Here is a 19,947-nt window from a genome sequence, read left to right as displayed (position 1 = left end):
TTGATAATGTATTAAACATTTGATGTGAATATGCAAATCATCTCATCTCATCTCATTATCTGTAGCCGCTTTATCCTTCTACAGGGTCGCAGGCAAGCTGGATCCTATCCCAGCTGACTACGGGCGAAAGGCGGGGTACACCCTGGACAAGTCGCCAGGTCATCACAGGGCTGACACATAGACACAGACAACCATTCACACTCACATTCACACCTACGCTCAATTTAGAGTCACCAGTTAACCTAACCTGCATGTCTTTGGACTGTGGGGGAAACCGGAGCACCCGGAGGAAACCCACGCGGACACGGGGAGAACATGCAAACTCCGCACAGAAAGGCCCTCGCCGGCCACGGGGCTCGAACCCAGGACCTTCTTGCTGTGAGGCGACAGCGCTAACCACTACACCACCGTGCCGCCTATGCAAATCATATAACTATTAATATTATAAATGTTTGCATGAGAGACGACCATTTTAACTTGTAATTTAAATTGTTTTTCGAGCCCAAAGGGGGGCTCACCCCCTCTTTGTAACCCCCTCGCATGGCTGCGCCATGCACGTCTGACTTTTCAGGTTTTTGAAAATGTTATACTTGCACCCATGATTTTAGAATAAGTTGGTTGCGATCTAGAACCAAGTTTAATAAGCTCAGAATTAGTGTCTCGTATTCTTCTAATAGGAAATGCTCGATCGTTTTTATTATTTCCAAGATATTTTCACTTGCTGTCAATTTTTTTTTCAGTGCACGCACTTTGGACACGACCGTGTGTGACTTAACAATTTCGACCAGTTCAAACCGGCCTGTCCGAGTTACGGGCGTGTTGCGGCACAGTGCTGATTCACCCTGAGCTTTCAAGAGAGTCTATTGTATCTTCATAAAATTATCACTTTTTTATCACACTGCTATCACAGACGTTATTGCTCTTTGTCAGGAGAAATGAAATCCAGCTGAGCACGACTGATTTTCAGCATAAAATTCTCCAACCTTTATTGAAACCATTTTATAGTTTTACTTTCTCATCAGGACAAAGGTATGTTGAGGGTTTCCCCCCCCTCACCCGTTGTTTCTTTAATCATGTGCCATGACCTTTTATTGACTTGGCTCAGTTTAATTCGGTTGGTTCTGATTGGTCAGGAGGTGTTGATTAATTTTCTAACACAGCAGCTCTGACAGTTGTGCATCTGCAAGTCACAGGTTTATATTAATGCTCTCGTTCTCATTAGGGGTGTTCACACGGCAACTTTTACTCCGGTGTAGCACCAGGGCTGCCCCGGTAGTGTGTTCACACGGTACAAAGTTATAGCGGTGTAGCCCCTGAAAGCTGCTTAAACCGGTGCAAATCTAACCCTGCTCGGGAGGTGGTTTAAGAAATTTACTCCGGAGTAAATGCTAGTTTGCGGGGCGGCACCGATATAAAACGGGACGTCTGAACGCTACAGGGGTAGACTCGCTACGCGTGAGGAGAGTTGATTACATACGGGCATTGCATAATTTGCATCCTGGTATTTTGCGCTTCCAAAATGGCGAATATCAACAACAACAACAGAACTGCGTGTCTTCCAGTGTTGCCAGATTGGGCGGTTTTAAGTGCATTTTGGCGGATTTGAACATATTTTGGGCTGGAAAACATCAGCAGTATCTGGCAACACTGGTGTCTTCATCCACGTTGTTTTCCCGGCACTTGGTGATGCCATGACGACCGGGAAAAGGAAGTACATTTTCACGCATGCGCATATTTCATTTCCGCATTATTACTATCGTATAGCACGGTCGCAAAAACTGCCGTGTGAACGCAAGTGGGGCTGCACCGGTGCTAACACGCTTCTCTCTAGTAAGCAGGTTGTGACGTGTGAACGCTCCACAAAATTTACACCGGTGTAAGATATATCGCAACAAAATACATCGGTGCAGCATCGATGCAAATATGTGCCGTGTGAACGCCCCTAAAGCCTACACGAGAAACAGCTCGTTCGTGAGAACTTGCACGATGGACACTTTGCATAATTTATTTTTTAAAAAATCATCTGTAATAGACGCAGTAGAAATGGTGACGTTTGATTTTCACCTGTATGGATGGAGCCTCCGGAGTTGGTGCTTTGTAACGGTCAGTGATAAAGCTGTGACTTAAGTTTTCCGACTCGTCGTACTTGCAGTTTCTCTGTAGCATGAGAAGTTGCGTTTATTGATGATTTTGCTGTTTAAGTGTCACCAGAAACGGATAAAACATTCGAAACATCCTGTCAGTTGTAGCACAACGTGCAGTATAAAGCGAGACGAGGCCATCTACGGTACAAGGAAAAATGTTTGTGTACAGCTCGACCTGATAGTGGAGTCTGGAGACCTTGTGGGATGACGAGCACGGGGTCTGTGACTTTTTGTTACAGTGCTGAAAATTGCAATCCACTGTCTGCTCTTACGTTGTTATGCTCTCGAGTTGAAGAGGTTTAACCCAAACTCCAGTCACTCAAAAACGTATCTGTCTTTAAATCATAAATAAATAACGTCAGCTTGGATCGAATGTGCTCTTTTGGTGGAAAGTTCAGGAATTTAAAAAACCAAACCTGTTTAAATAATGTGTAATATTTCAGTAGTTTAGGATTTTCATCTCATCTCATTATCTGTAGCCGCTTTATCCTGTTCTACAGGGTCGCAGGCAAGCTGGAGCCTATCCCAGCTGACTACGGGTGAAAGGCGGGGTTCACCCTGGACAAGTCGCCAGGTCATCACAGGGCTGACACATAGACACAGACAACCATTCACACTCACATTCACACCTACGCTCAATTTAGAGTCACCAGTTAACCTAACCTGCATGTCTTTGGACTGTGGGGGAAACCGGAGCACCCGGAGGAAACCCACGCGGACACGGGGAGAACATGCAAACTCCGCACAGAAAGACCCTCGCCGGCCACGGGGCTCGAACCCGGACCTTCTTGCTGTGAGGCGACAGCGCTAACCACTACACCACCGTGCCGCCCTAGTTTAGGATTTTGTTCCTAAAATTAATCTGTGCAAAAGAAGAAACCACTGCCAAAGCATGCCAAGTTTCGAAATATAATGTCTGTGGATCAATGATGTATAAATTGCAAAATGATTCCCCTGACATGAAGTATTTGCTAATTTTTCACGAATCAGTTCCTCATTTTCATCTGTTTTGTGTTTGAGTAACAAGTCAAATCGCTCATCACAACTCATGCCTCCAAGTCCTTGAGCTCTGTGTTGTCATTAGGCCATAAAATCAGTTTGAATTCGTTGGTTGCGAGCGATCCCCGTTTGATTCCACTGTCCTCCGAAATGTCCTCCGGAACACTCGAGTGGAGAGGAATGCTGACGTTGCAGATGCTTTAAAAGGCTCTCTGCAGTCCTTGGAGAAATTTCACAGAGCGCACCCAAGTCACAATTTATAGCAAACGAAGTCCGTAAGCCTTTAAACACACAGTGAGATGTTGAATTTCTAAGATGGAGTGAAAATAAATAAATAAACACCAGAACGCTCGGCCTCATCTCGTCTCTCTTCTTGTTTCTTCATTTCACAGAACGTGGGGGCAATTAATTTCTTCTGTAACTACGAGGAGAGCCGGGGAAACTACCTGGTGGATGCTGATGGGAACCGGATGCTGGATCTGTACACACAGATCGCCTCTCTTCCTCTGGGTACGTCCTGTCATGTGATTTTTGTCCATCAAAGTACTCTGTCGCACATCAGGCTGCACGAGCAGCCGTGTTTCATTCAGAACTCGTGAGAACATGAAACCCGTGATGAGCGTCTGTGTTTGGTCTGGTGTTTTGCTGAATCGGTTCTCTTGACCTCCAGGATGGTTTGACCTTCACGTACCATACTAGACGCCGTTCAAGTGCATATCACGGGTAAATTCAGGAGCGAGATCAATGTAATTCTCCTATTTTATATTAAACTTTGGTCAAATATCTGTCACATTCTGCATTCTCTGCAATTTTTTTTACCTTGCGCAATACCAGAAATATTCAGTTGAAATCAAGCCATTTGAGGCGAATTGGTCCGCCTCTGAAAAAACTTGGCGTTTGGATTTCCCGGGAAACATTGATTTTCGTGATGTCGCGTGCGGGACGCCTCCTTCTGAATCCTACGTCAGCGCTGGTTTGTTTATGAGAAAATGACCTGGTGGTTTTCTGCAAATTTCTTCAACGTTATCACGTAATTATTAAAATGGTTAACAGATGTATCGTAGGAGGGTGTAGCAACACCAATCTTGATGGGATTAGTACTCATCGTTTTCGAAAAGACCAGACAATGAGAGAGAAATGGGAGCGCTTGGTGCACTGAAACGGTGCAAAGCTCTCGCAGCCTGCTGGCGCTTCCGCAGGTGACGTCACGAATCTGGCTCCAGACGCGTTTTGTTGTTTTATTTTTTTCTGCTGTAGACAGATGGCCTTGTGCAAAATTACCCTTCTGGATGAGTGTGTAAAGGGACATCTCATCTCATTATCTGTAGCCACTTTATCCTGTTCCACAGGGTCGCAGGCGAGCTGGAGCCTATCCCAGCTGACTACGGGCGAAAGGCGGGGTACACCCTGGACAAGTCACCAGGTCATCACAGGGCTGACACATAGACACAGACAACCATTCACACTCACATTCACACCTACGCTCAATTTAGAGTCACCAGTTAACCTAACCTGCATGTCTTTGGACTGTGGGGGAAACCGGAGCACCCGGAGGAAACCCACGCGGACACGGGGAGAACATGCAAACTCCGCACAGAAAGGCCCTCGCCGGCCACGGGGCTCGAACCCAGGACCTTCTTGCTGTGAGGCGACAGCGCTAACTGCTACACCACCGTGCCGCGTAATGGGACATACTTTTCAAATTAAAAAAACAAAACAAAATTGGTTCAGAATCTGCACTTTAAGAGAGCAGGCAGGTGATTTTTAAAATTTCTAAATGGCATCATGGAGAGCGTAGAGTGTGCTTTGTCGATTTAACCACTTTATGTTGGTGTAATAAACGACTGTGGAATAGTGCTGAATAAATGTTTGTAAATGCCTAAATGGCAGGAACAGTATAACAATACTGAAGGTTAATAAGATACAAAACACTGTAATATGAACGTGTATGAAAAAAAAAGTTTTTCTTTCCAGCATGAGAAACCGGTCCAAGTTCTGCCTTTTTAATTGCAGTTTGAATGTTTGATATTTTTTGATATGAATATTATAGGAGCAGTAGGACATGAGATTTTCTGTGCATGAGCGAGTATAAAGACAGCCGTTTCGATAAATTGCCATTTCTTCGGCGCTCCTAGCCGAGTCGTTTGCCCAATCGATATCGATAAAATGTTTTTGAATGATTTTAGAAAATAAGCTGGAGATGAAAGCTGGAGAAACGATATGCAGGGTTCCCACGCGTCCTGGAAAACCTGAAAATTTAGAGCGTCGTTTTCCAGTCATGGAAATTGATAGAAATGGCCACATGTCTTGGAAATAAATTTTCTTGTCCTGGAATTTTATTTCTGTGTCTTCGCTTTTTAATTTTTCTGTTTGAAACCGCTCGCTGGTCGTAGTCTAGATATGAGGACAGCTGAGCTCCATCGTAGCTCGATCTGCTGCGCTATGTCTCCACCTGTCGCCTATACTGAGGCGTGTATAAGCAATTTACATTTGAGTTTTGACCCTCTGAGGTTGCTCTAGCTTGTCATGACAGGAGAACAAGGGAATAAAAAAGTTTAAAACAGCACGTAACAAAAAGAGGTCAAACAACTGCATTATACGATTTGCATCGATGTTGCCTTTATGTAATTTAGCATATCAGAGACACTACGTCCCTGCATATTAAAAAAGAAATTAAAATGGTGTGAAGCCTGCGACTAAAGTGCATGACCGTATGACCAAATCCTGTCATGAATTACCTAAAAAAGCTCCTGGAAAATGATTCCTTAAAGTGCTGATGACACGAACATGACTCTATGCAATTTCTTAAATAAACTATACAACATGGCAAACATGTTAGATTTCTGTTATAATTACGTGAAAAGAAGCTGTTGTTACGCGAATATCCAACTTTTCATTGCACAGCGCAAGAAAACTGGGTCCGTGGCTCGCGGCCATGTTGTGACGTCAGCGGAAGAACACGCTGCGGTTCACTGGCTGTTCTACTCTGGTTCTACTCAATGGAAACGGCGCATGAAAACGCCGGTGAACTCTCTAGTGCTAGCTCTTCCTCTTCTGGGAGTCTAGAATTGTGTTGATCTCTTCCGAATAGAATCTATGATAGCCTACCCTCTTTACCCTTTGCCTCTCGTTGCTAGGCGGCAGTTACATGAAAGCCGCAAGCTTTCACAAGCAAATACATGACTGATATCACGCCGACTTTATGATTACATTTATGATTATCATGTAGAATCTATAGCTCTACGTGCCTTTATCTTATGTCGTTTCACAACACATGTTCTGACAGGAGGACTGTCTTTGGATCCGGCATAGCTACTAGTAGACCCCCTCCGGAATACTGGCAGTGTTGCCAGATTGGGAGGTTTCCCGCCCAGTTGGGCGGTTTCAAGTGCATTTTGGTGGGTTTTGAACATATTTTGGGCTGGAAAACGTCAGCAGTATCTGGCAACACATACTGCTGACGTTTTCCAGCCCAAAATATGTTCAAAACCCACCAAAATGCACTTGAAACCGCTCAACTGGGCGGGAAACCTCCCAATCTGGCAACACCGTGTATGCACTGCTGATGGTAGCAGCACACGTTTGTGCTGAACTGAACACCCAAGAGATTCTTTTAAGCTGGGAAGGGTGTCAAAACAATCCAAATCGAAGTGTTCAGAGCACAGGACGGATGTTGGTGAGGGCTCCCACTTGTCACGAGTGCGCCTGACTGACTTGCTTCACCCACTTCGCATGCAGCTCGGGATCTCTGGGAAACTTGAATAAACTTACCCCATCCTTGTGGGTTTTGGAGCAAAAGCCGGCAACACAACGCGAAGGCATAATAACTAATATATATAAAAAATGTATAATAATACTAATAATGATAAACTGAACACCTGTCGCATCAACAACAAACTGGTAAGTTAGGAGGAAGGTTCTTTCACTGACGTCATATAGCTCCTCCTCCTCATTCGTCTCCTGGGTGCAGCAGCCCCGTCAAATTTGCCCAAACAGCCGCGTTTTTTATCATAACTTGTAAAATAGGCGCCTTCGTGAATTAATATATGGATCATCGGGAATTACTTTTTATGTTATAAAACATCGCCAAATATGTCAAAAACGTGTCATCAGCACTTTAAAAAGAGTTGGAACCCTGATATAAAACAGATTGTCCTTGCTATGAGACAAACTCTCAAGCTTGAAAATATTCTGTAAATGAAGAAAGCAAACAAAGACTTGGAAATCGATTTATGGAAGATTTTCAGCGAGACGACAAATTAAAAAAAAAAAAACCGTAACTGTTTTGATCATGAGAACCGCATCAAAAATCTGTAAAATTCGGAGTATGATAAGAACGTCCTACAATACATGTGTGAGGAGGCTTCGTCTGTTGTCCGCGCAAGAGCAGGTTGTTTGTGAGCCTCGATGTTGGTCGTGCTGACTGATGAAGCGTGACTGACAGCTGGAGAATATTCTCCACCTCTCTCAACACATCTTATACAATATTTACCCAGATGTACAGCATCTGCTCTCCATTTTTATCTCCCTGACAGCACACAGTCATTGGTTTGGTCAGTGATCCTTTTAATGTTCCATCAGTTCTGAAAAATTGAGTGAGCTAAGACCTCTCTCTCTCTCTCTCTCTCTCTCTCTCGCCAGTGCCTGTAGATATGATGAAATTAATTTGTCCTTGATTTGATTTCTCTCCCCCGCTTCTTCAACATCAAGGAAATGGACACAAATGAATAGTGGGCCAAAACGAACAGTCTAAGACCTTTGCGTTCTGACAGCACTGCCCCAGCACCATTCAGCCACTTCATATTGTGATGGTTATTACGACCAAGCTGAACGCTTGATTTGTGCTCTCAGATAACGAGAGAGAGACCGAGTGCTTCAGCCATGTTGCTAAAACGTGCTCGTCGAGAAGAAATCTCAGTTCCAGAGCAAGCCATGAGTCAGTCTTTCCACTGTGCAAGCTTGAAAAAGCTCCTGAGTCAGCTTCGAGAGCATTGTGCAGGGTGTGTTTTAAAGTGTTGGTAAAGAAAATGGTCATTTAGTTTTCATGGGGAGCAAAGCGAACTGACATTATACAGTGGTATGCAAAAATCTGGGCACCCCTGGTCAAAATTACTGTTAAGTTGAAGGTGAAATGATCTCCAAAAGGCATAAAGTTAAAGACAAAACACACTTTTCAACATTTTAAGCAGTATCAGCGTATTATTTTGGTTTTGTCCAATTTGAGTGAAAAAAGGAAAGGAGGAACTTGCAAAAGTATGGGAACCCTCAGAGATTTGAGCACTCTGATCACTTTGACCAAGGTCTCAGACCTGAATTAGTTTGTTAGGGTTATGGCTTGTTCACACTCATCGTTAGGAAAGGCCAGGTGATGCAAATTTCAAAGCTTTATAAATACCCAGGCTCCTCTAACCTAGTCCCAAAAATCAGCAGCCATGGGTTCTTCTAAGCAGCTTCCTAGCACTCTGAAAATGAAGATGGTTGAGGCCCACAAAGCAGGAGAAGGCTATAAGAAGATAGCAAAACGTTTTCAGGTTGCCATTTCCTCAGTTTGAAATGTAATTGAGAAATGGCAGTTAACAGGAACAGTGGAGGTCAAGATGAGGTCTGGAAGCCCAGGAAAAATTTCAGAGAGCTGCTCGTAGGATTGCCAGAAAGGCAAATCAGAACCCCCGCTTGACTGCAAAAGACCTTCAGGAAGATTTTGCGGACTCTGGAGTTGTGGTACGTTGTTCTACTGTTCAGCGACACCTGCACAAATATGGCCTTCATGGAAGAGTCATTAGAAGAAAACCTCTCCTGCGTCCTCACCACAAAACTCAGTGTCAGAAGTTTGCAAAAGAACATCTAAACAAGCCTGATGCATTTTGGAAACAAGTCCTGTGGACCAATGAGGTTAAAATGGAACTCTTTGGCAGCAACAAGCAAAGGTATGTTTGGAGAAAAAAGGGCACAGAATTTCATGAAAAGAACACCTCTCCAACCGTTAAGCATGGGGATGGATCGATCATGCTTTGGGGTTGTGTTGCAGCCAATGGCACAGGGAACATTTCACGGGTAGAGGGAAGAATGGACCCAATGAAATTCCAGCAAATCCTGTAAGCAAACATAACCCCATCTGTAAAAAAGCTGAAGTTAAAAAGAGAATGGCTTCTACAAATGGATAATGATCCTAAACACACCTCAAAATCCACAATAGACTACCTCAAGAGGTGCAAACTGAAGGTTTTGCCCGGGCCCTCACAGTCCCCTGATCTGAACATCATTGAAAATCTGTGGATAGACCTCAAAAGAACAGTGCGTGCAAGACGGCCTGGGAATCTCTCAGAACTGGAAGACTTTTGCAAGGAAAAATGCATATATCTCATCTCGTCTCGTCTCATCTCTAGCCGCTTTATCCTGTTCCACAGGGTCGCGGGCGAGCTGGAGCCTATCCCAGCTGACTACGGGCGAAAGGCGGGGTTCACCCTGGACAAGTCACCAGGTCATCACAGGGCTGACACATAGACACAGACAACCATTCACACTCACATTCACACCTACGCTCAATTTAGAGTCACCAGTTAACCTAACCTGCATGTCTTTGGACTGTGGGGGAAACCGGAGCACCCGGAGGAAACCCACGCGGACACGGGGAGAACATGCAAACTCCGCACAGAAAGGCCCTCGTCAGCCACGGGGCTCAAACCCAGAACCTTCTTACTGTGAGGTGACAGTGCTAACCACTACACCACCATGCCACCCATTTTGAAAATATAAAAGATGAAAATAAAATTGTTTTTCCTTAAAATATCAAGGGAATGAGTCATCTTTAACGGTATGCCTTTTGGAGATCATTTCTTTTGCAACTTGCTTAACTGTTCACACTAACAGTAATTTTGACCAGGGGTGCCCAAACTTTTGCATACCACTGTAGCCGTGTAAAGGTCGTTTCTGGTCTCTTTAACACCATTCAGTAAATTTTAATTTGTAAGTATGCCGGTCATGTGGAAAGTTTGCACAGGATGTGTCGGTTAATGCAGTACGTGTTTTGTAAAGGGTGCCAATAATTTTGGTGACTTTCTGGTATATTGCCTGCGTCAATGACCAGTGCTGGAGACAGTCACAAAGAAAAGTGTTCCTGCACCAGCTTCATGTCCAGATAACACGTACAGAAAGGGGTCAGTGCACTTGGCTGTGTCCATGTGTGCGTCTAATCCGAGCACACATTCTGACCCCCCTGGGGTAGGGGGAGAGGGCGAGGGTGGCGGCGGCGGCGGCGTGAGGTCTGGTGCCCTGGATAAGGCCATGTGCCCGGGATCACAATCATCCCTGTTCATCCTGAGCCAACATCTGCTTTAACGGTCTGTTAGCTTCAGTCTTTTCTGTATAGCTACAGTAAATGGAACATCTCAGAGATTAAACGTTGTCCAAACTGGCGAGCTGAAACGTCTCTTAGCTTAAAATTTTCTCTGTATCCAGCTAACTAGTGTCTGTGCAGCACCCATCTCAAAGCAGTCTGGAGTCATCACTAGATTGACTGACTCTCTTCTTGCTGCAGCTGATTTATTTGCTCTATGCAGCTCTTTATCGCTTTTTTTTTTTTTTAATTGGATTTCCCAGTTGAATAGTCATCTCCTGATGATGCATCATGAGGCTAGCTAGAAAGCTTGAACTAATAATCATAATCACCAGTCAATCCATAAATTAAAAATTCCACCGACTCTGGCCAGTTTATTTGAAGAAAAAAGATCAAAATGTGAGAGGATCGTTCCTGATACTCATCACGCAGCCTTTTTTTAACTTGGTATAATTTGAAATGAAATGAGGAGACGAGTCTCAACATTGTGACTCTTGCTCATTTTAGCCGTGTATTTAAAGGTGCACGAGGCGAGATTTGTCAAGATTAGGATATGATCTGAAATATTATTATTATTATAAGTTTATGCAGCCTGAAATGCGCTATTATTAGTTAACTATTGCATGTCTGCCACTAGCTCTATATTTCATTATTTGTGGTATTCCTCACATTTTGCGGGGCCACGTAGACTGAGTTGCAATCTGTTTTGTTTTTGCTCTCTCTCTCTCCCTCTCTTTTTCTTTCTCTTTTTCTCCTCACTACTTGAAAGTGTGGTATGCAATTTTTTAGTGCCTTATGTGTGTTTTTGTCTTGTGTCTTTGTGGGTGTGAATGTGTTAGTGTTAGTGTCTATTGCTCTCTACTTGCCTCCCTCATCTAGGTCTACTGACCTTGTTTGTTACTCATTCATGATGTATGATGTGTTTCATCACCCTTGTTATATCTTAATCTTATAAGTATTAAGGATTAATGAATTTTGCTAAAGGACTACTTGTCCATTTAAACATTAGGCGCTTGATGCCTAAAATTGACTTATTGCGAATCTGGCTTACTTACAATAAACCTCATGTGATTACATTGTCCGAAACATGGTTAAACAGCAGTATTTCTGACGAGGAAATTAAACTTGATAACTATGTCTCATTTAGGAAAGACAGAGGATCTAGAGGTGGGGGACTATTAATATATGTCACATCAAATTTGACTGCTGAACTCGCTCTTCCTGGCGAGAGCCCCCAGCATTTTGAAGGACTTTTTATTAACATTACTTTTCATGAAAACAAACATCTGACTATTGGAAACATTTATAAACCACCGTCTGCTCCGGCAGAAACCACTGATTGTATTTTGTCTACTATTAATTCCCTAAATTGTTCTACTGAAAAAATTATACTTGGTGATTTCAATTCGAATTGGTTGGACCGTTCTTCACAAAAGGATCGCACCCTTTATAATAGTATAAATTTAACCCAAATAATTTCTGAACCCACTCGAGTTGGTCCCAGCTCTTTATCTCTGCTGGATTGGATACTAGTCTCCCACCCAGGCAGAATAATTCAATCAGGTGTGCTACCTGACTATTTTAGCGACCATTCAATGGTATTCTGCGTTTGGAAAATTAAAATGGTCCATCAGCCTCCTAAGCTAATTAAAGTTAGGCATATTAACAAAATTAACTCTGAACACTTCATTCAAGACATCTTAAATGTGAATTGGGGAAGATTTCAACTAATTCCAACTGTTGAAGAAGCCTGGCACTTTTTTTACTCTGAGTTTTTGCAGGTAATTAACAAACATGCACCATTGATCTTAAAGAAGGTCAGAGGTCATAATCTACCCTGGATTAAAGGAGAACTTATCAACTTACTTAAACAAAGAGACAAGGCCTGGGAAAATTTTCGTAAAACCAAAGATGTTGCAGACTGGAACATCTACAAGGAGCTAAGGAATAGATGCAAAACTAACACAAGAAATGCTAAGGCAAGTTATTTTAAAGATAGTCTAGCAACTGACTTTAAAAACCCCAAGAAATTCTGGAAAAAAATTAATAATCTTACAAACAAATCCTCAAAAATCTCCACAACTCATATTAGCTTAAATAACCAAACGGTAAGTGAACCTTTATTAATTGCTGAGGCATTTAGTCATCACTTTGCTACAATAGGCCGCTCTATGTTAGTTAACCCCAATTGTGGGTCAACCCTGACACAAGGTAGGAGTAGCAGTTCCTTCTGCTTTAATTCTATATCTCCAATTGACGTCCAGCGGGTCATTGATAGCTTAAGATCTGGATGTAGTGCTGGCCCAGATGGCCTGGATATAAGGTTCTTTAAAATGGCTTCTCATGTTTTGTCATTCCCTTTAGCTGATTTGTTTAATTTATCCTTAATAACATGTGAAATACCTTCCTCATGGAAAAGCATTAGAGTAATCCCTCTTCATAAGGGCGGCACCACTTCTGACATGAATAATTACAGACCAATTTCAATAATTAATAGTATATCAAAAATATTTGAAAAGCTAATATTCAATCAGCTATCCACATATCTCACAGACCACAACATACTATCGCAACATCAATCAGGCTTCCGACCTGGCTACTCAACCACCACTGCTCTCCTAAAATTATCTAATGATATAATGTCAGCGGCAGACAGCAACATGACTACTGGGGCCATATTTATTGACCTTTGTAAGGCGTTTGACATGGTTGACCATTACCTTTTATTAGATAAGTTATATGCTATTGGCCTCTCCAACAAGTCTTTATTATTTTTTAATTCATTTTTTCATAATAGAACTCAGTGTGTTTCCTTTCAGGGTAGTGAATCCAAATTTAAATTAATTGACAAGGGTGTTCCTCAAGGTTCATCGTTGGGCCCGCTTTTGTTTTCAATTTTTATTAATGATTTACCTCAAATATGCTCAGATAGTCAAATTCATTTATATGCCGATGACACTGTATTGTACTCTTCCGGTGCCAGTATTTCTCAAATTCGGAATTCTCTCCAATCAGACTTCAACAAAGTGCAACAGTGGTTTCTTTCAAATAAGCTTCTCCTGAATAAGGAAAAATCGTACAGTATGCTTTTTTGTACTCGACTTGGCTCTCTGTCATTGACTAATTGGTCAATCACTCTTCTTGATGGAACATTACTTGAAAGAGTGGAGGAGTTTAAATACTTAGGCTACGTTTACATTACGTCGAATCAGCGGATCATCAGATTAACGTTCTTAAAACGATTCGCGTTTACACTAAAACCGTTAGCCGTGCACACAGCAACACCAATACGCGGATACGCTCGGCTCCGCAGGCATCCTGCGCTCCAAATCACTCCGCCCTGAACAGCGAGTGCCCTCTGGAGGGTGTGCACTCCGGCCCTGCGCAGCTCACAGAGCGCACGAGTGAAGTGAACAAGCCACGATTCGGGACTGAGCCGCTGTGTGTGAGATCCCAGCGCATATCACTTATTACTTGCAAGTGGAAGGATGGCAAGCCTAAAGACAATCATAACTACACAATGGGCAGTATTTGCATCAGTATTTGCAGTATTTTCATACTTTTATACTCTTTAATGAAAGGTGATACAAGGCGGAAGTCTGCGCCGTTTTTCAGCAGTCGCGTCACATGACCAACGCCAGCGAATCAGGAAGGTGGATGTCACAGTGACGTTGTCCAATGAGACGCCAGCTAGAGCTCAGCACAGCGTATTCGCGTATTCTCAATGTTTACACAGCACCGGAGCTGATACGATCTAGATTGAATACGTGGACGCTGGCGGATTCCCGTTTCCCCGCTTTTTCAGGGGGGTTAATGTAAACGGACAGTGCGTCCGCGAAGAAAACGAGACAGATACGGTCTAGTGTAAACGTAGCCTTAGGTGTCTGGCTTGACTCTCAGCTATCCTTCAAACCCCATATTAATGCAATCTCCAAAAAAATAACTGGTTGTTTAAAATTTCTTTATTGTTCAGTAGACTGCTTTTCACAAGAAGTCCAGAAAAGAATTGTAACCCAGTTAATTCTTCCAATATTTGATTATGCAGATGTTGTCTATGGCAACACCTTTGAAACACATCTTCACCCTCTCAATGTACTATATAACAGTCTTTGTAGATTTGTACTTAGATGTCCGTATAGGACACATCATTGTGTGATGTATGAAACTTTGGACTGGCCAGCTCCCAAGACCAGAAGGCAGCTCCATTGGTCAACCCTAATTTTTAAATGTATTCACTTAAAGGCTCCTCCTTACTTGAAATAGTTATTAACTCCTCTAAGCTCTCATTACAGTTTACGGCACATTGACCATTTGTTTTTAGTTACACCTAGAATTCGCAAAGAAATTGGTCGTCGTGCATTTAAGTTTAAAGCACCATCAGGCTGGAACAGTCTTCCTTCAACACTCAGGTCCATTTCTTCCTTTCATATTTTCAGATCATCTTTAATTACTCATTTTCAAACATCCTGCTCCTGTTTCTGAATGTTTTTTGTTTGTTTTTGTTTTTTCTTTCTTTCTTGGATTAGTTGTGCTGATACTGTATGATACCGTATATAAATGACATTATTGCAGTATGCTGGGTGGGGGTAGTGGGGTAGTTTGGAGAGCAACGTTGGTGTGTGTGTGTGTGTGTGTGTGTGTGTGTGTGTGTGTGTGTGTGTGTGTGTCTATTGTGTATATGTTTAGTGTGTGTATTCAAGTCCTGTTTTTCTTTTTTGGTATTGTCATTAGGACCCCCTTGAAAATGAGATGCCACATCTCAAGGGGTTATCCTCAAAATAAATAAATAAATAAAAATATTATTATTATTATTATTATTGCTCTTTTTCAAACAGCAGCGCTTTCTCTGGTTGTACTGGGCGTTTTCTGATTTCAGACTGATCTAGAGAGAGTTATGGGACTTTTTGGGGACTGTTTACAAAGTCAAGTCAACTTTATTGTCAAATATGCTCTACATGCTCGACATACAGCACAGATGAAATATCAGTCCTCTCTGACCCACGGTGCAAACAGGCAATGCAATAAATAAAAATAGAATAATTGAAAAAAACAAACAATATAAACAGTATCAACACTCTAGATAGGAACTAGACATAGACTAAACACTCAGAGAATACAAACAGTGTAAACACTAGATAAGAACTACACACAGACTAAACACTCAGACAATATAAACAGTATCAACACTCTAGATAGGAACTAGACGTAGACTAAACACTCGTGTGTGTGTGTGTGTATATATGTGTGTATATATATATATATATATATATATATATATATATATATATATATATATATACACACACACACACACACACACACACACACACACACACACATAAATTGGTTCAAATAACCAAACAGTCAAGGGCCCTTAAGGTATCGCAGGTAAACATGAAATAAGCAGTGTAAACAAACTATCAGCTGTTAAGATGAGGTAGTGCGGAATACAAATAACTGAGACAAACGTACCATGGAAACAAAAGTAAATAAATAAAAATAAGGACGGTGCCACAGTTTCTCCAAACGGAATTTCTCTTTCACATGATATTGGTGCTGAGGCAATGGAATAACTTTAATTTTTGATCATGTTCTATGTATTTTTCAGGTTATTTTTACAAGTAAGAAATAGAAAAAATCTTGCCGATTGCACCTTGAAAGCTGTAGCTTGTCAGAACAGAATGTTTGGAAGGAGCATTTGAGCTGTGTGAATTTACCGCTCATCTTTTTGGCTGGAAAATTGGGTTCCATGACGCTGAAATTGGCTTCAAGGACCGATCGGCATCTGAGCAGACACAGTGTTAATGATCAGACCGAAAGGAAGCGCTGATGTTCTGCTGTTGTTTTGACATAACTCGACATCAGCGCTGTGACCCGTAACTAATGTACAGCACTAATGTCTGAAGAAATGCTGGAAATCATTGCATTGTTCTGGCAGAGGGTCATGATGAGGAAGTGGTCTCTGCTAGTAATGAGAGGAACTGCTGTACTGCTGCTTATGTAATGCAAACCAAAGTCCAAAATAAAAGCAGTTCCAGCTGGTTCACGCCACTGTGATTTACACAACCTGGTACGTTCATGTGAAAACCTTTTTCAGTGATGGTAATTACATGGAAGCAAATTCCACAGTCGCTGAGACTCAAAAGCTCTACTCTGTGCCTTCACGTCTCAGAACCTGTGGAAGGCGATCCCACCTCCCTCCAACAAACATCATGAGAATGTATCTGGTTTGGTTTATTTATTTAACCACAATAGTGATATCCTGTTGCTTATATTAAAGCTGATTTTCAATCAATCTCTTTTCACCTTTATTGAGATCCAGTTCCTTTTTTTTTTTTAAATCCTTGTGAATAAAACATGCCGTGTCTAGGTCTGTCCATTCATCTTCAACACCATCAAACATCCTGTTTTCATCAAACCTTTATATCCAACCTCTCTGTCTGTCTGTCTGTCTGTCTGTCTGTCTCTCATCTTCAAATAATTTTTGTTCAGTACACAGCAAATGGATTTATATATATAATATAATCTCTCTATATATCGATTTATAGATATATACCACCTGATCAGACGTTCCCTCTCAAAAAAAAAAAGTCTGCATCATGAAAGCTGTGTGTAAGCGTTATTTTAATGTTTTACATTGTGATTCTGTACAGGTTATAATCATCCAGCTTTGAGGAAAGCGCTCTCCAATCCCAACAATCTGGTAAGACGTCTTTTGCACTGCGTGTTTTGTGGTGATGTCGTCAAGTGTGAAGCTCCTCATCTCTGATTGTATTCTGTTTACAGACTTTGACGTTCTTGAGCTCTTAAACCATCCCATATCATGCTTTTTTTTTTTTTCTTTCTGTTTTTCCAGTGTACATTTGTCAACCGGCCAGCCCTTGGAATTCTGCCACCTGAGAATTTTCCAGAAAGTCTGACTGAAAGTCTGCTTTCGGTGAGATCTTGTTGAATGCACAGCTCAATACTCGTAACAGTCACGGTTTCAACAGAATGTACTTAGCATTTCTTGAAGTGTCTTAAATGTGAAAAAAATGTCACTTCATACGCAATAATTCAGTCTGGATTAATTCCAGCAACCACCTGGAGCTTTTGTGTTCGATGAAGTCGCTTCCGTGCTGTGAGGGGATTCAAAAAAGGTCCTTTTTTTAAAATAAGATGACAGTTGATGATAACAGCACATTAATTACAGCCATGGGCTTCATTTCAGTAGGAATGTTCGCCTCAAGGCTCGTCTCGCAACTCCCGTTTGTTGGTCAACGTTGACAAGAACCAAAATGAGGCAGTTTGACTCAAAGACGACCAACCAGTATTTTACTGTAGCTTGTCAAATAAATAATATTTAAAGACGGGATTCTTGCTCCAAAAAGCGAGGTTTTTGTCATTGTGTTTTCAGAGAAACCAGTTCACAGAAGTGCAGAGAGCCAGTCAGATCTTGCAGATTTCTGAAGCTTGTCGACAGAAAAGAGTACAAAAGAGACAAGCGCATGAGTCGATCATCTGATCCCGAGACTATCTCAGGACCAACTCTCCAGTGTCAACTTTGTCTTAATGTTGGTTTCAAACAGTGGATGAAAGAGAGAGAGACTCTGGCATTAACCCGTTTAATCTCTGCAAATCGATCTTGAGCTCGATGAAGTCGCTTCTGTGCTGTGAGGGGATTAAAAAAAGGGCCTTTTTTTTTAAAGGTCCTTTTTTTTTTTTTAAATAAGGTGATGTCATTGTGTTTTTCTGGTTTCAGAGAAACCAGTTCACAACAAACAGGAGTTGCGAGACGAGCCTTGAGGAGAACATTCCTACTGAAATGAAGCCCATGGCTGTAATTAATGTGCTGTTATCATCAACTGTCATCTTATTTTAAAAAAAGGACCTTTTTTGAATCCCTCACAGCACAGAAGCAACTTCATCGAACACAAAAGCTCCAGATGGTTGCTGGAATTAATCCAGACTGAATTATTGCGTATGAAGTGACATTTTTTGATATGATGATTTCCATATAAGAATTCCAGCACGTTTCCGTGGCCAGAGAATCACGACTTTAAAGTATTGATTCAGTTCGAATGAAGTGTTGAATCCCCCCAGGTGGCGCCCAGCGGAATGAACCGGGTGCAGACCATGGCGTGCGGCTCTTGCTCCAATGAGAACGCCTACAAGGCGATGTTCATCTGGTACAAAGTGAGTGCACAGTGAACGTCACGCATTACTCTCACACACGCACAGAGAATGGTCCATCAAGTCGCGTTTTCTGGAAACCTCATCTTGTCAGGCAGACAGCTGATTGCTCGCTTGCTGCCAACCACTTTTATGAGCTGTTGCTGTTTTAATTCTTAATGCCGCCATCTCATTGCACGCTCCGATTGATTTGGACGTGGTCTCAAAATATCAGCAGGAAGCTTCAAGTTTGTCGCCGAATGTGACGTTCTGAAACGTCTCCCTGTTCAAACGGATAATGAAATTGGAAACATTTTTATCTCCGATATCTGACAGGGTTTCCGCGGAGTCTTAAAAAGTCTAAAATTTGATAATCCTAATTTAAGGCCTTAAAAAGTCTAAAATACGAGCATATTTTGCATTGTAGGTCTTAAATGTAATTTTGTGAAGTCTTAAATCCTTACGTCCATTTACCCCATTCGCTTTTTTTTGTTAAATGCGTTGGTGATATTCATAATTAGTCATATAGGCTAGGCCTACTTCGTATCAGTAGGCTACGCTGCAAACTACAAATGAGACACAGTGGAATCCGGCATCTCGCCCGGTTGGCATGGTGATGCACAGGGCATGGTACGCACGCGTTTGGACAGTAGAGCCTAAAAGAAGCGAGGGAGATCATCACGGTTTGTAGCAAAATGGGCAAATGCAAGTTTAACGGCTGCTGGCTTGAACGCACTGATTTCGTAGACTGGTTAAAACGTGTACCAAGCAATCCGTTTGAGGCGTACTGCACATTGCGCAAAAGAACACTCGAACTCGGCACCCTGGGTGTAAAGGCAGTGGAATCGCACGCGAAAGCGGAGAAGCACCAGGCTGCCCATAAAAGTCTGCAACAATCACAGGCCATCACTCAATTTTGTTCACCGTTGTCAGGTCCAAGCACATCTCGAGACGGTGCATCAGCTAACTCCGTGCGAACTGTAACGCTACAACACGCAAACCGTACGGAATCGAATGCCTCATCCTCAAGTGATTTGCGGGACGTCTTTGGCTCCACTGCAACTTTAAAAGCCGAAGCGTTGTGGATTTTAAACACAGTGACAATGCATCACTCATATAAAAGCAATGACAAGATTGGGGAGCTTTTTCAGGCCATGTTTCCCGATTCTAACATTGCCCAAATGTTCCGCTGCGGCTGGCAGAAGAGGCAGAGAGCAAGGCTGGTAGCCGAATGGCCCAGCTCCTTTCAAAATCGAATGCCCTTAGGAGGGCTTGTAAAGAAAAAATGCTTGAGTTGAAAGGATTAGAGGAGGAGAT

The 19,947-nt window shown here is 42.3% G+C and overlaps 1 protein-coding gene across 4 annotated transcripts in view; it reads left to right on the top strand.

Moving 5' to 3' along the window:
* Positions 1-19,947, top strand: part of abat (4-aminobutyrate aminotransferase) — a 96,394-nt gene that overhangs the window by 59,564 nt on the left and 16,883 nt on the right. For all 4 annotated transcript variants that reach the window (XM_060901113.1, XM_060901114.1, XM_060901112.1 and 1 more), the window contains exons 5-8: positions 3,536-3,653; positions 17,133-17,182; positions 17,336-17,416; positions 18,562-18,654. In XM_060901113.1, the coding sequence (XP_060757096.1) occupies positions 3,536-3,653; positions 17,133-17,182; positions 17,336-17,416; positions 18,562-18,654 (342 nt within the window). The remainder of the gene's footprint in view (positions 1-3,535; positions 3,654-17,132; positions 17,183-17,335; positions 17,417-18,561; positions 18,655-19,947) is intronic.

The sequence above is a fragment of the Neoarius graeffei genome, chromosome 20 (assembly GCF_027579695.1).
Source record: "Neoarius graeffei isolate fNeoGra1 chromosome 20, fNeoGra1.pri, whole genome shotgun sequence".
NCBI lineage: Eukaryota > Metazoa > Chordata > Actinopteri > Siluriformes > Ariidae > Neoarius > Neoarius graeffei.
Note: the sequence above shows the minus strand (reverse complement) of the source record. Positions and strands in the feature narration are given on the sequence as shown.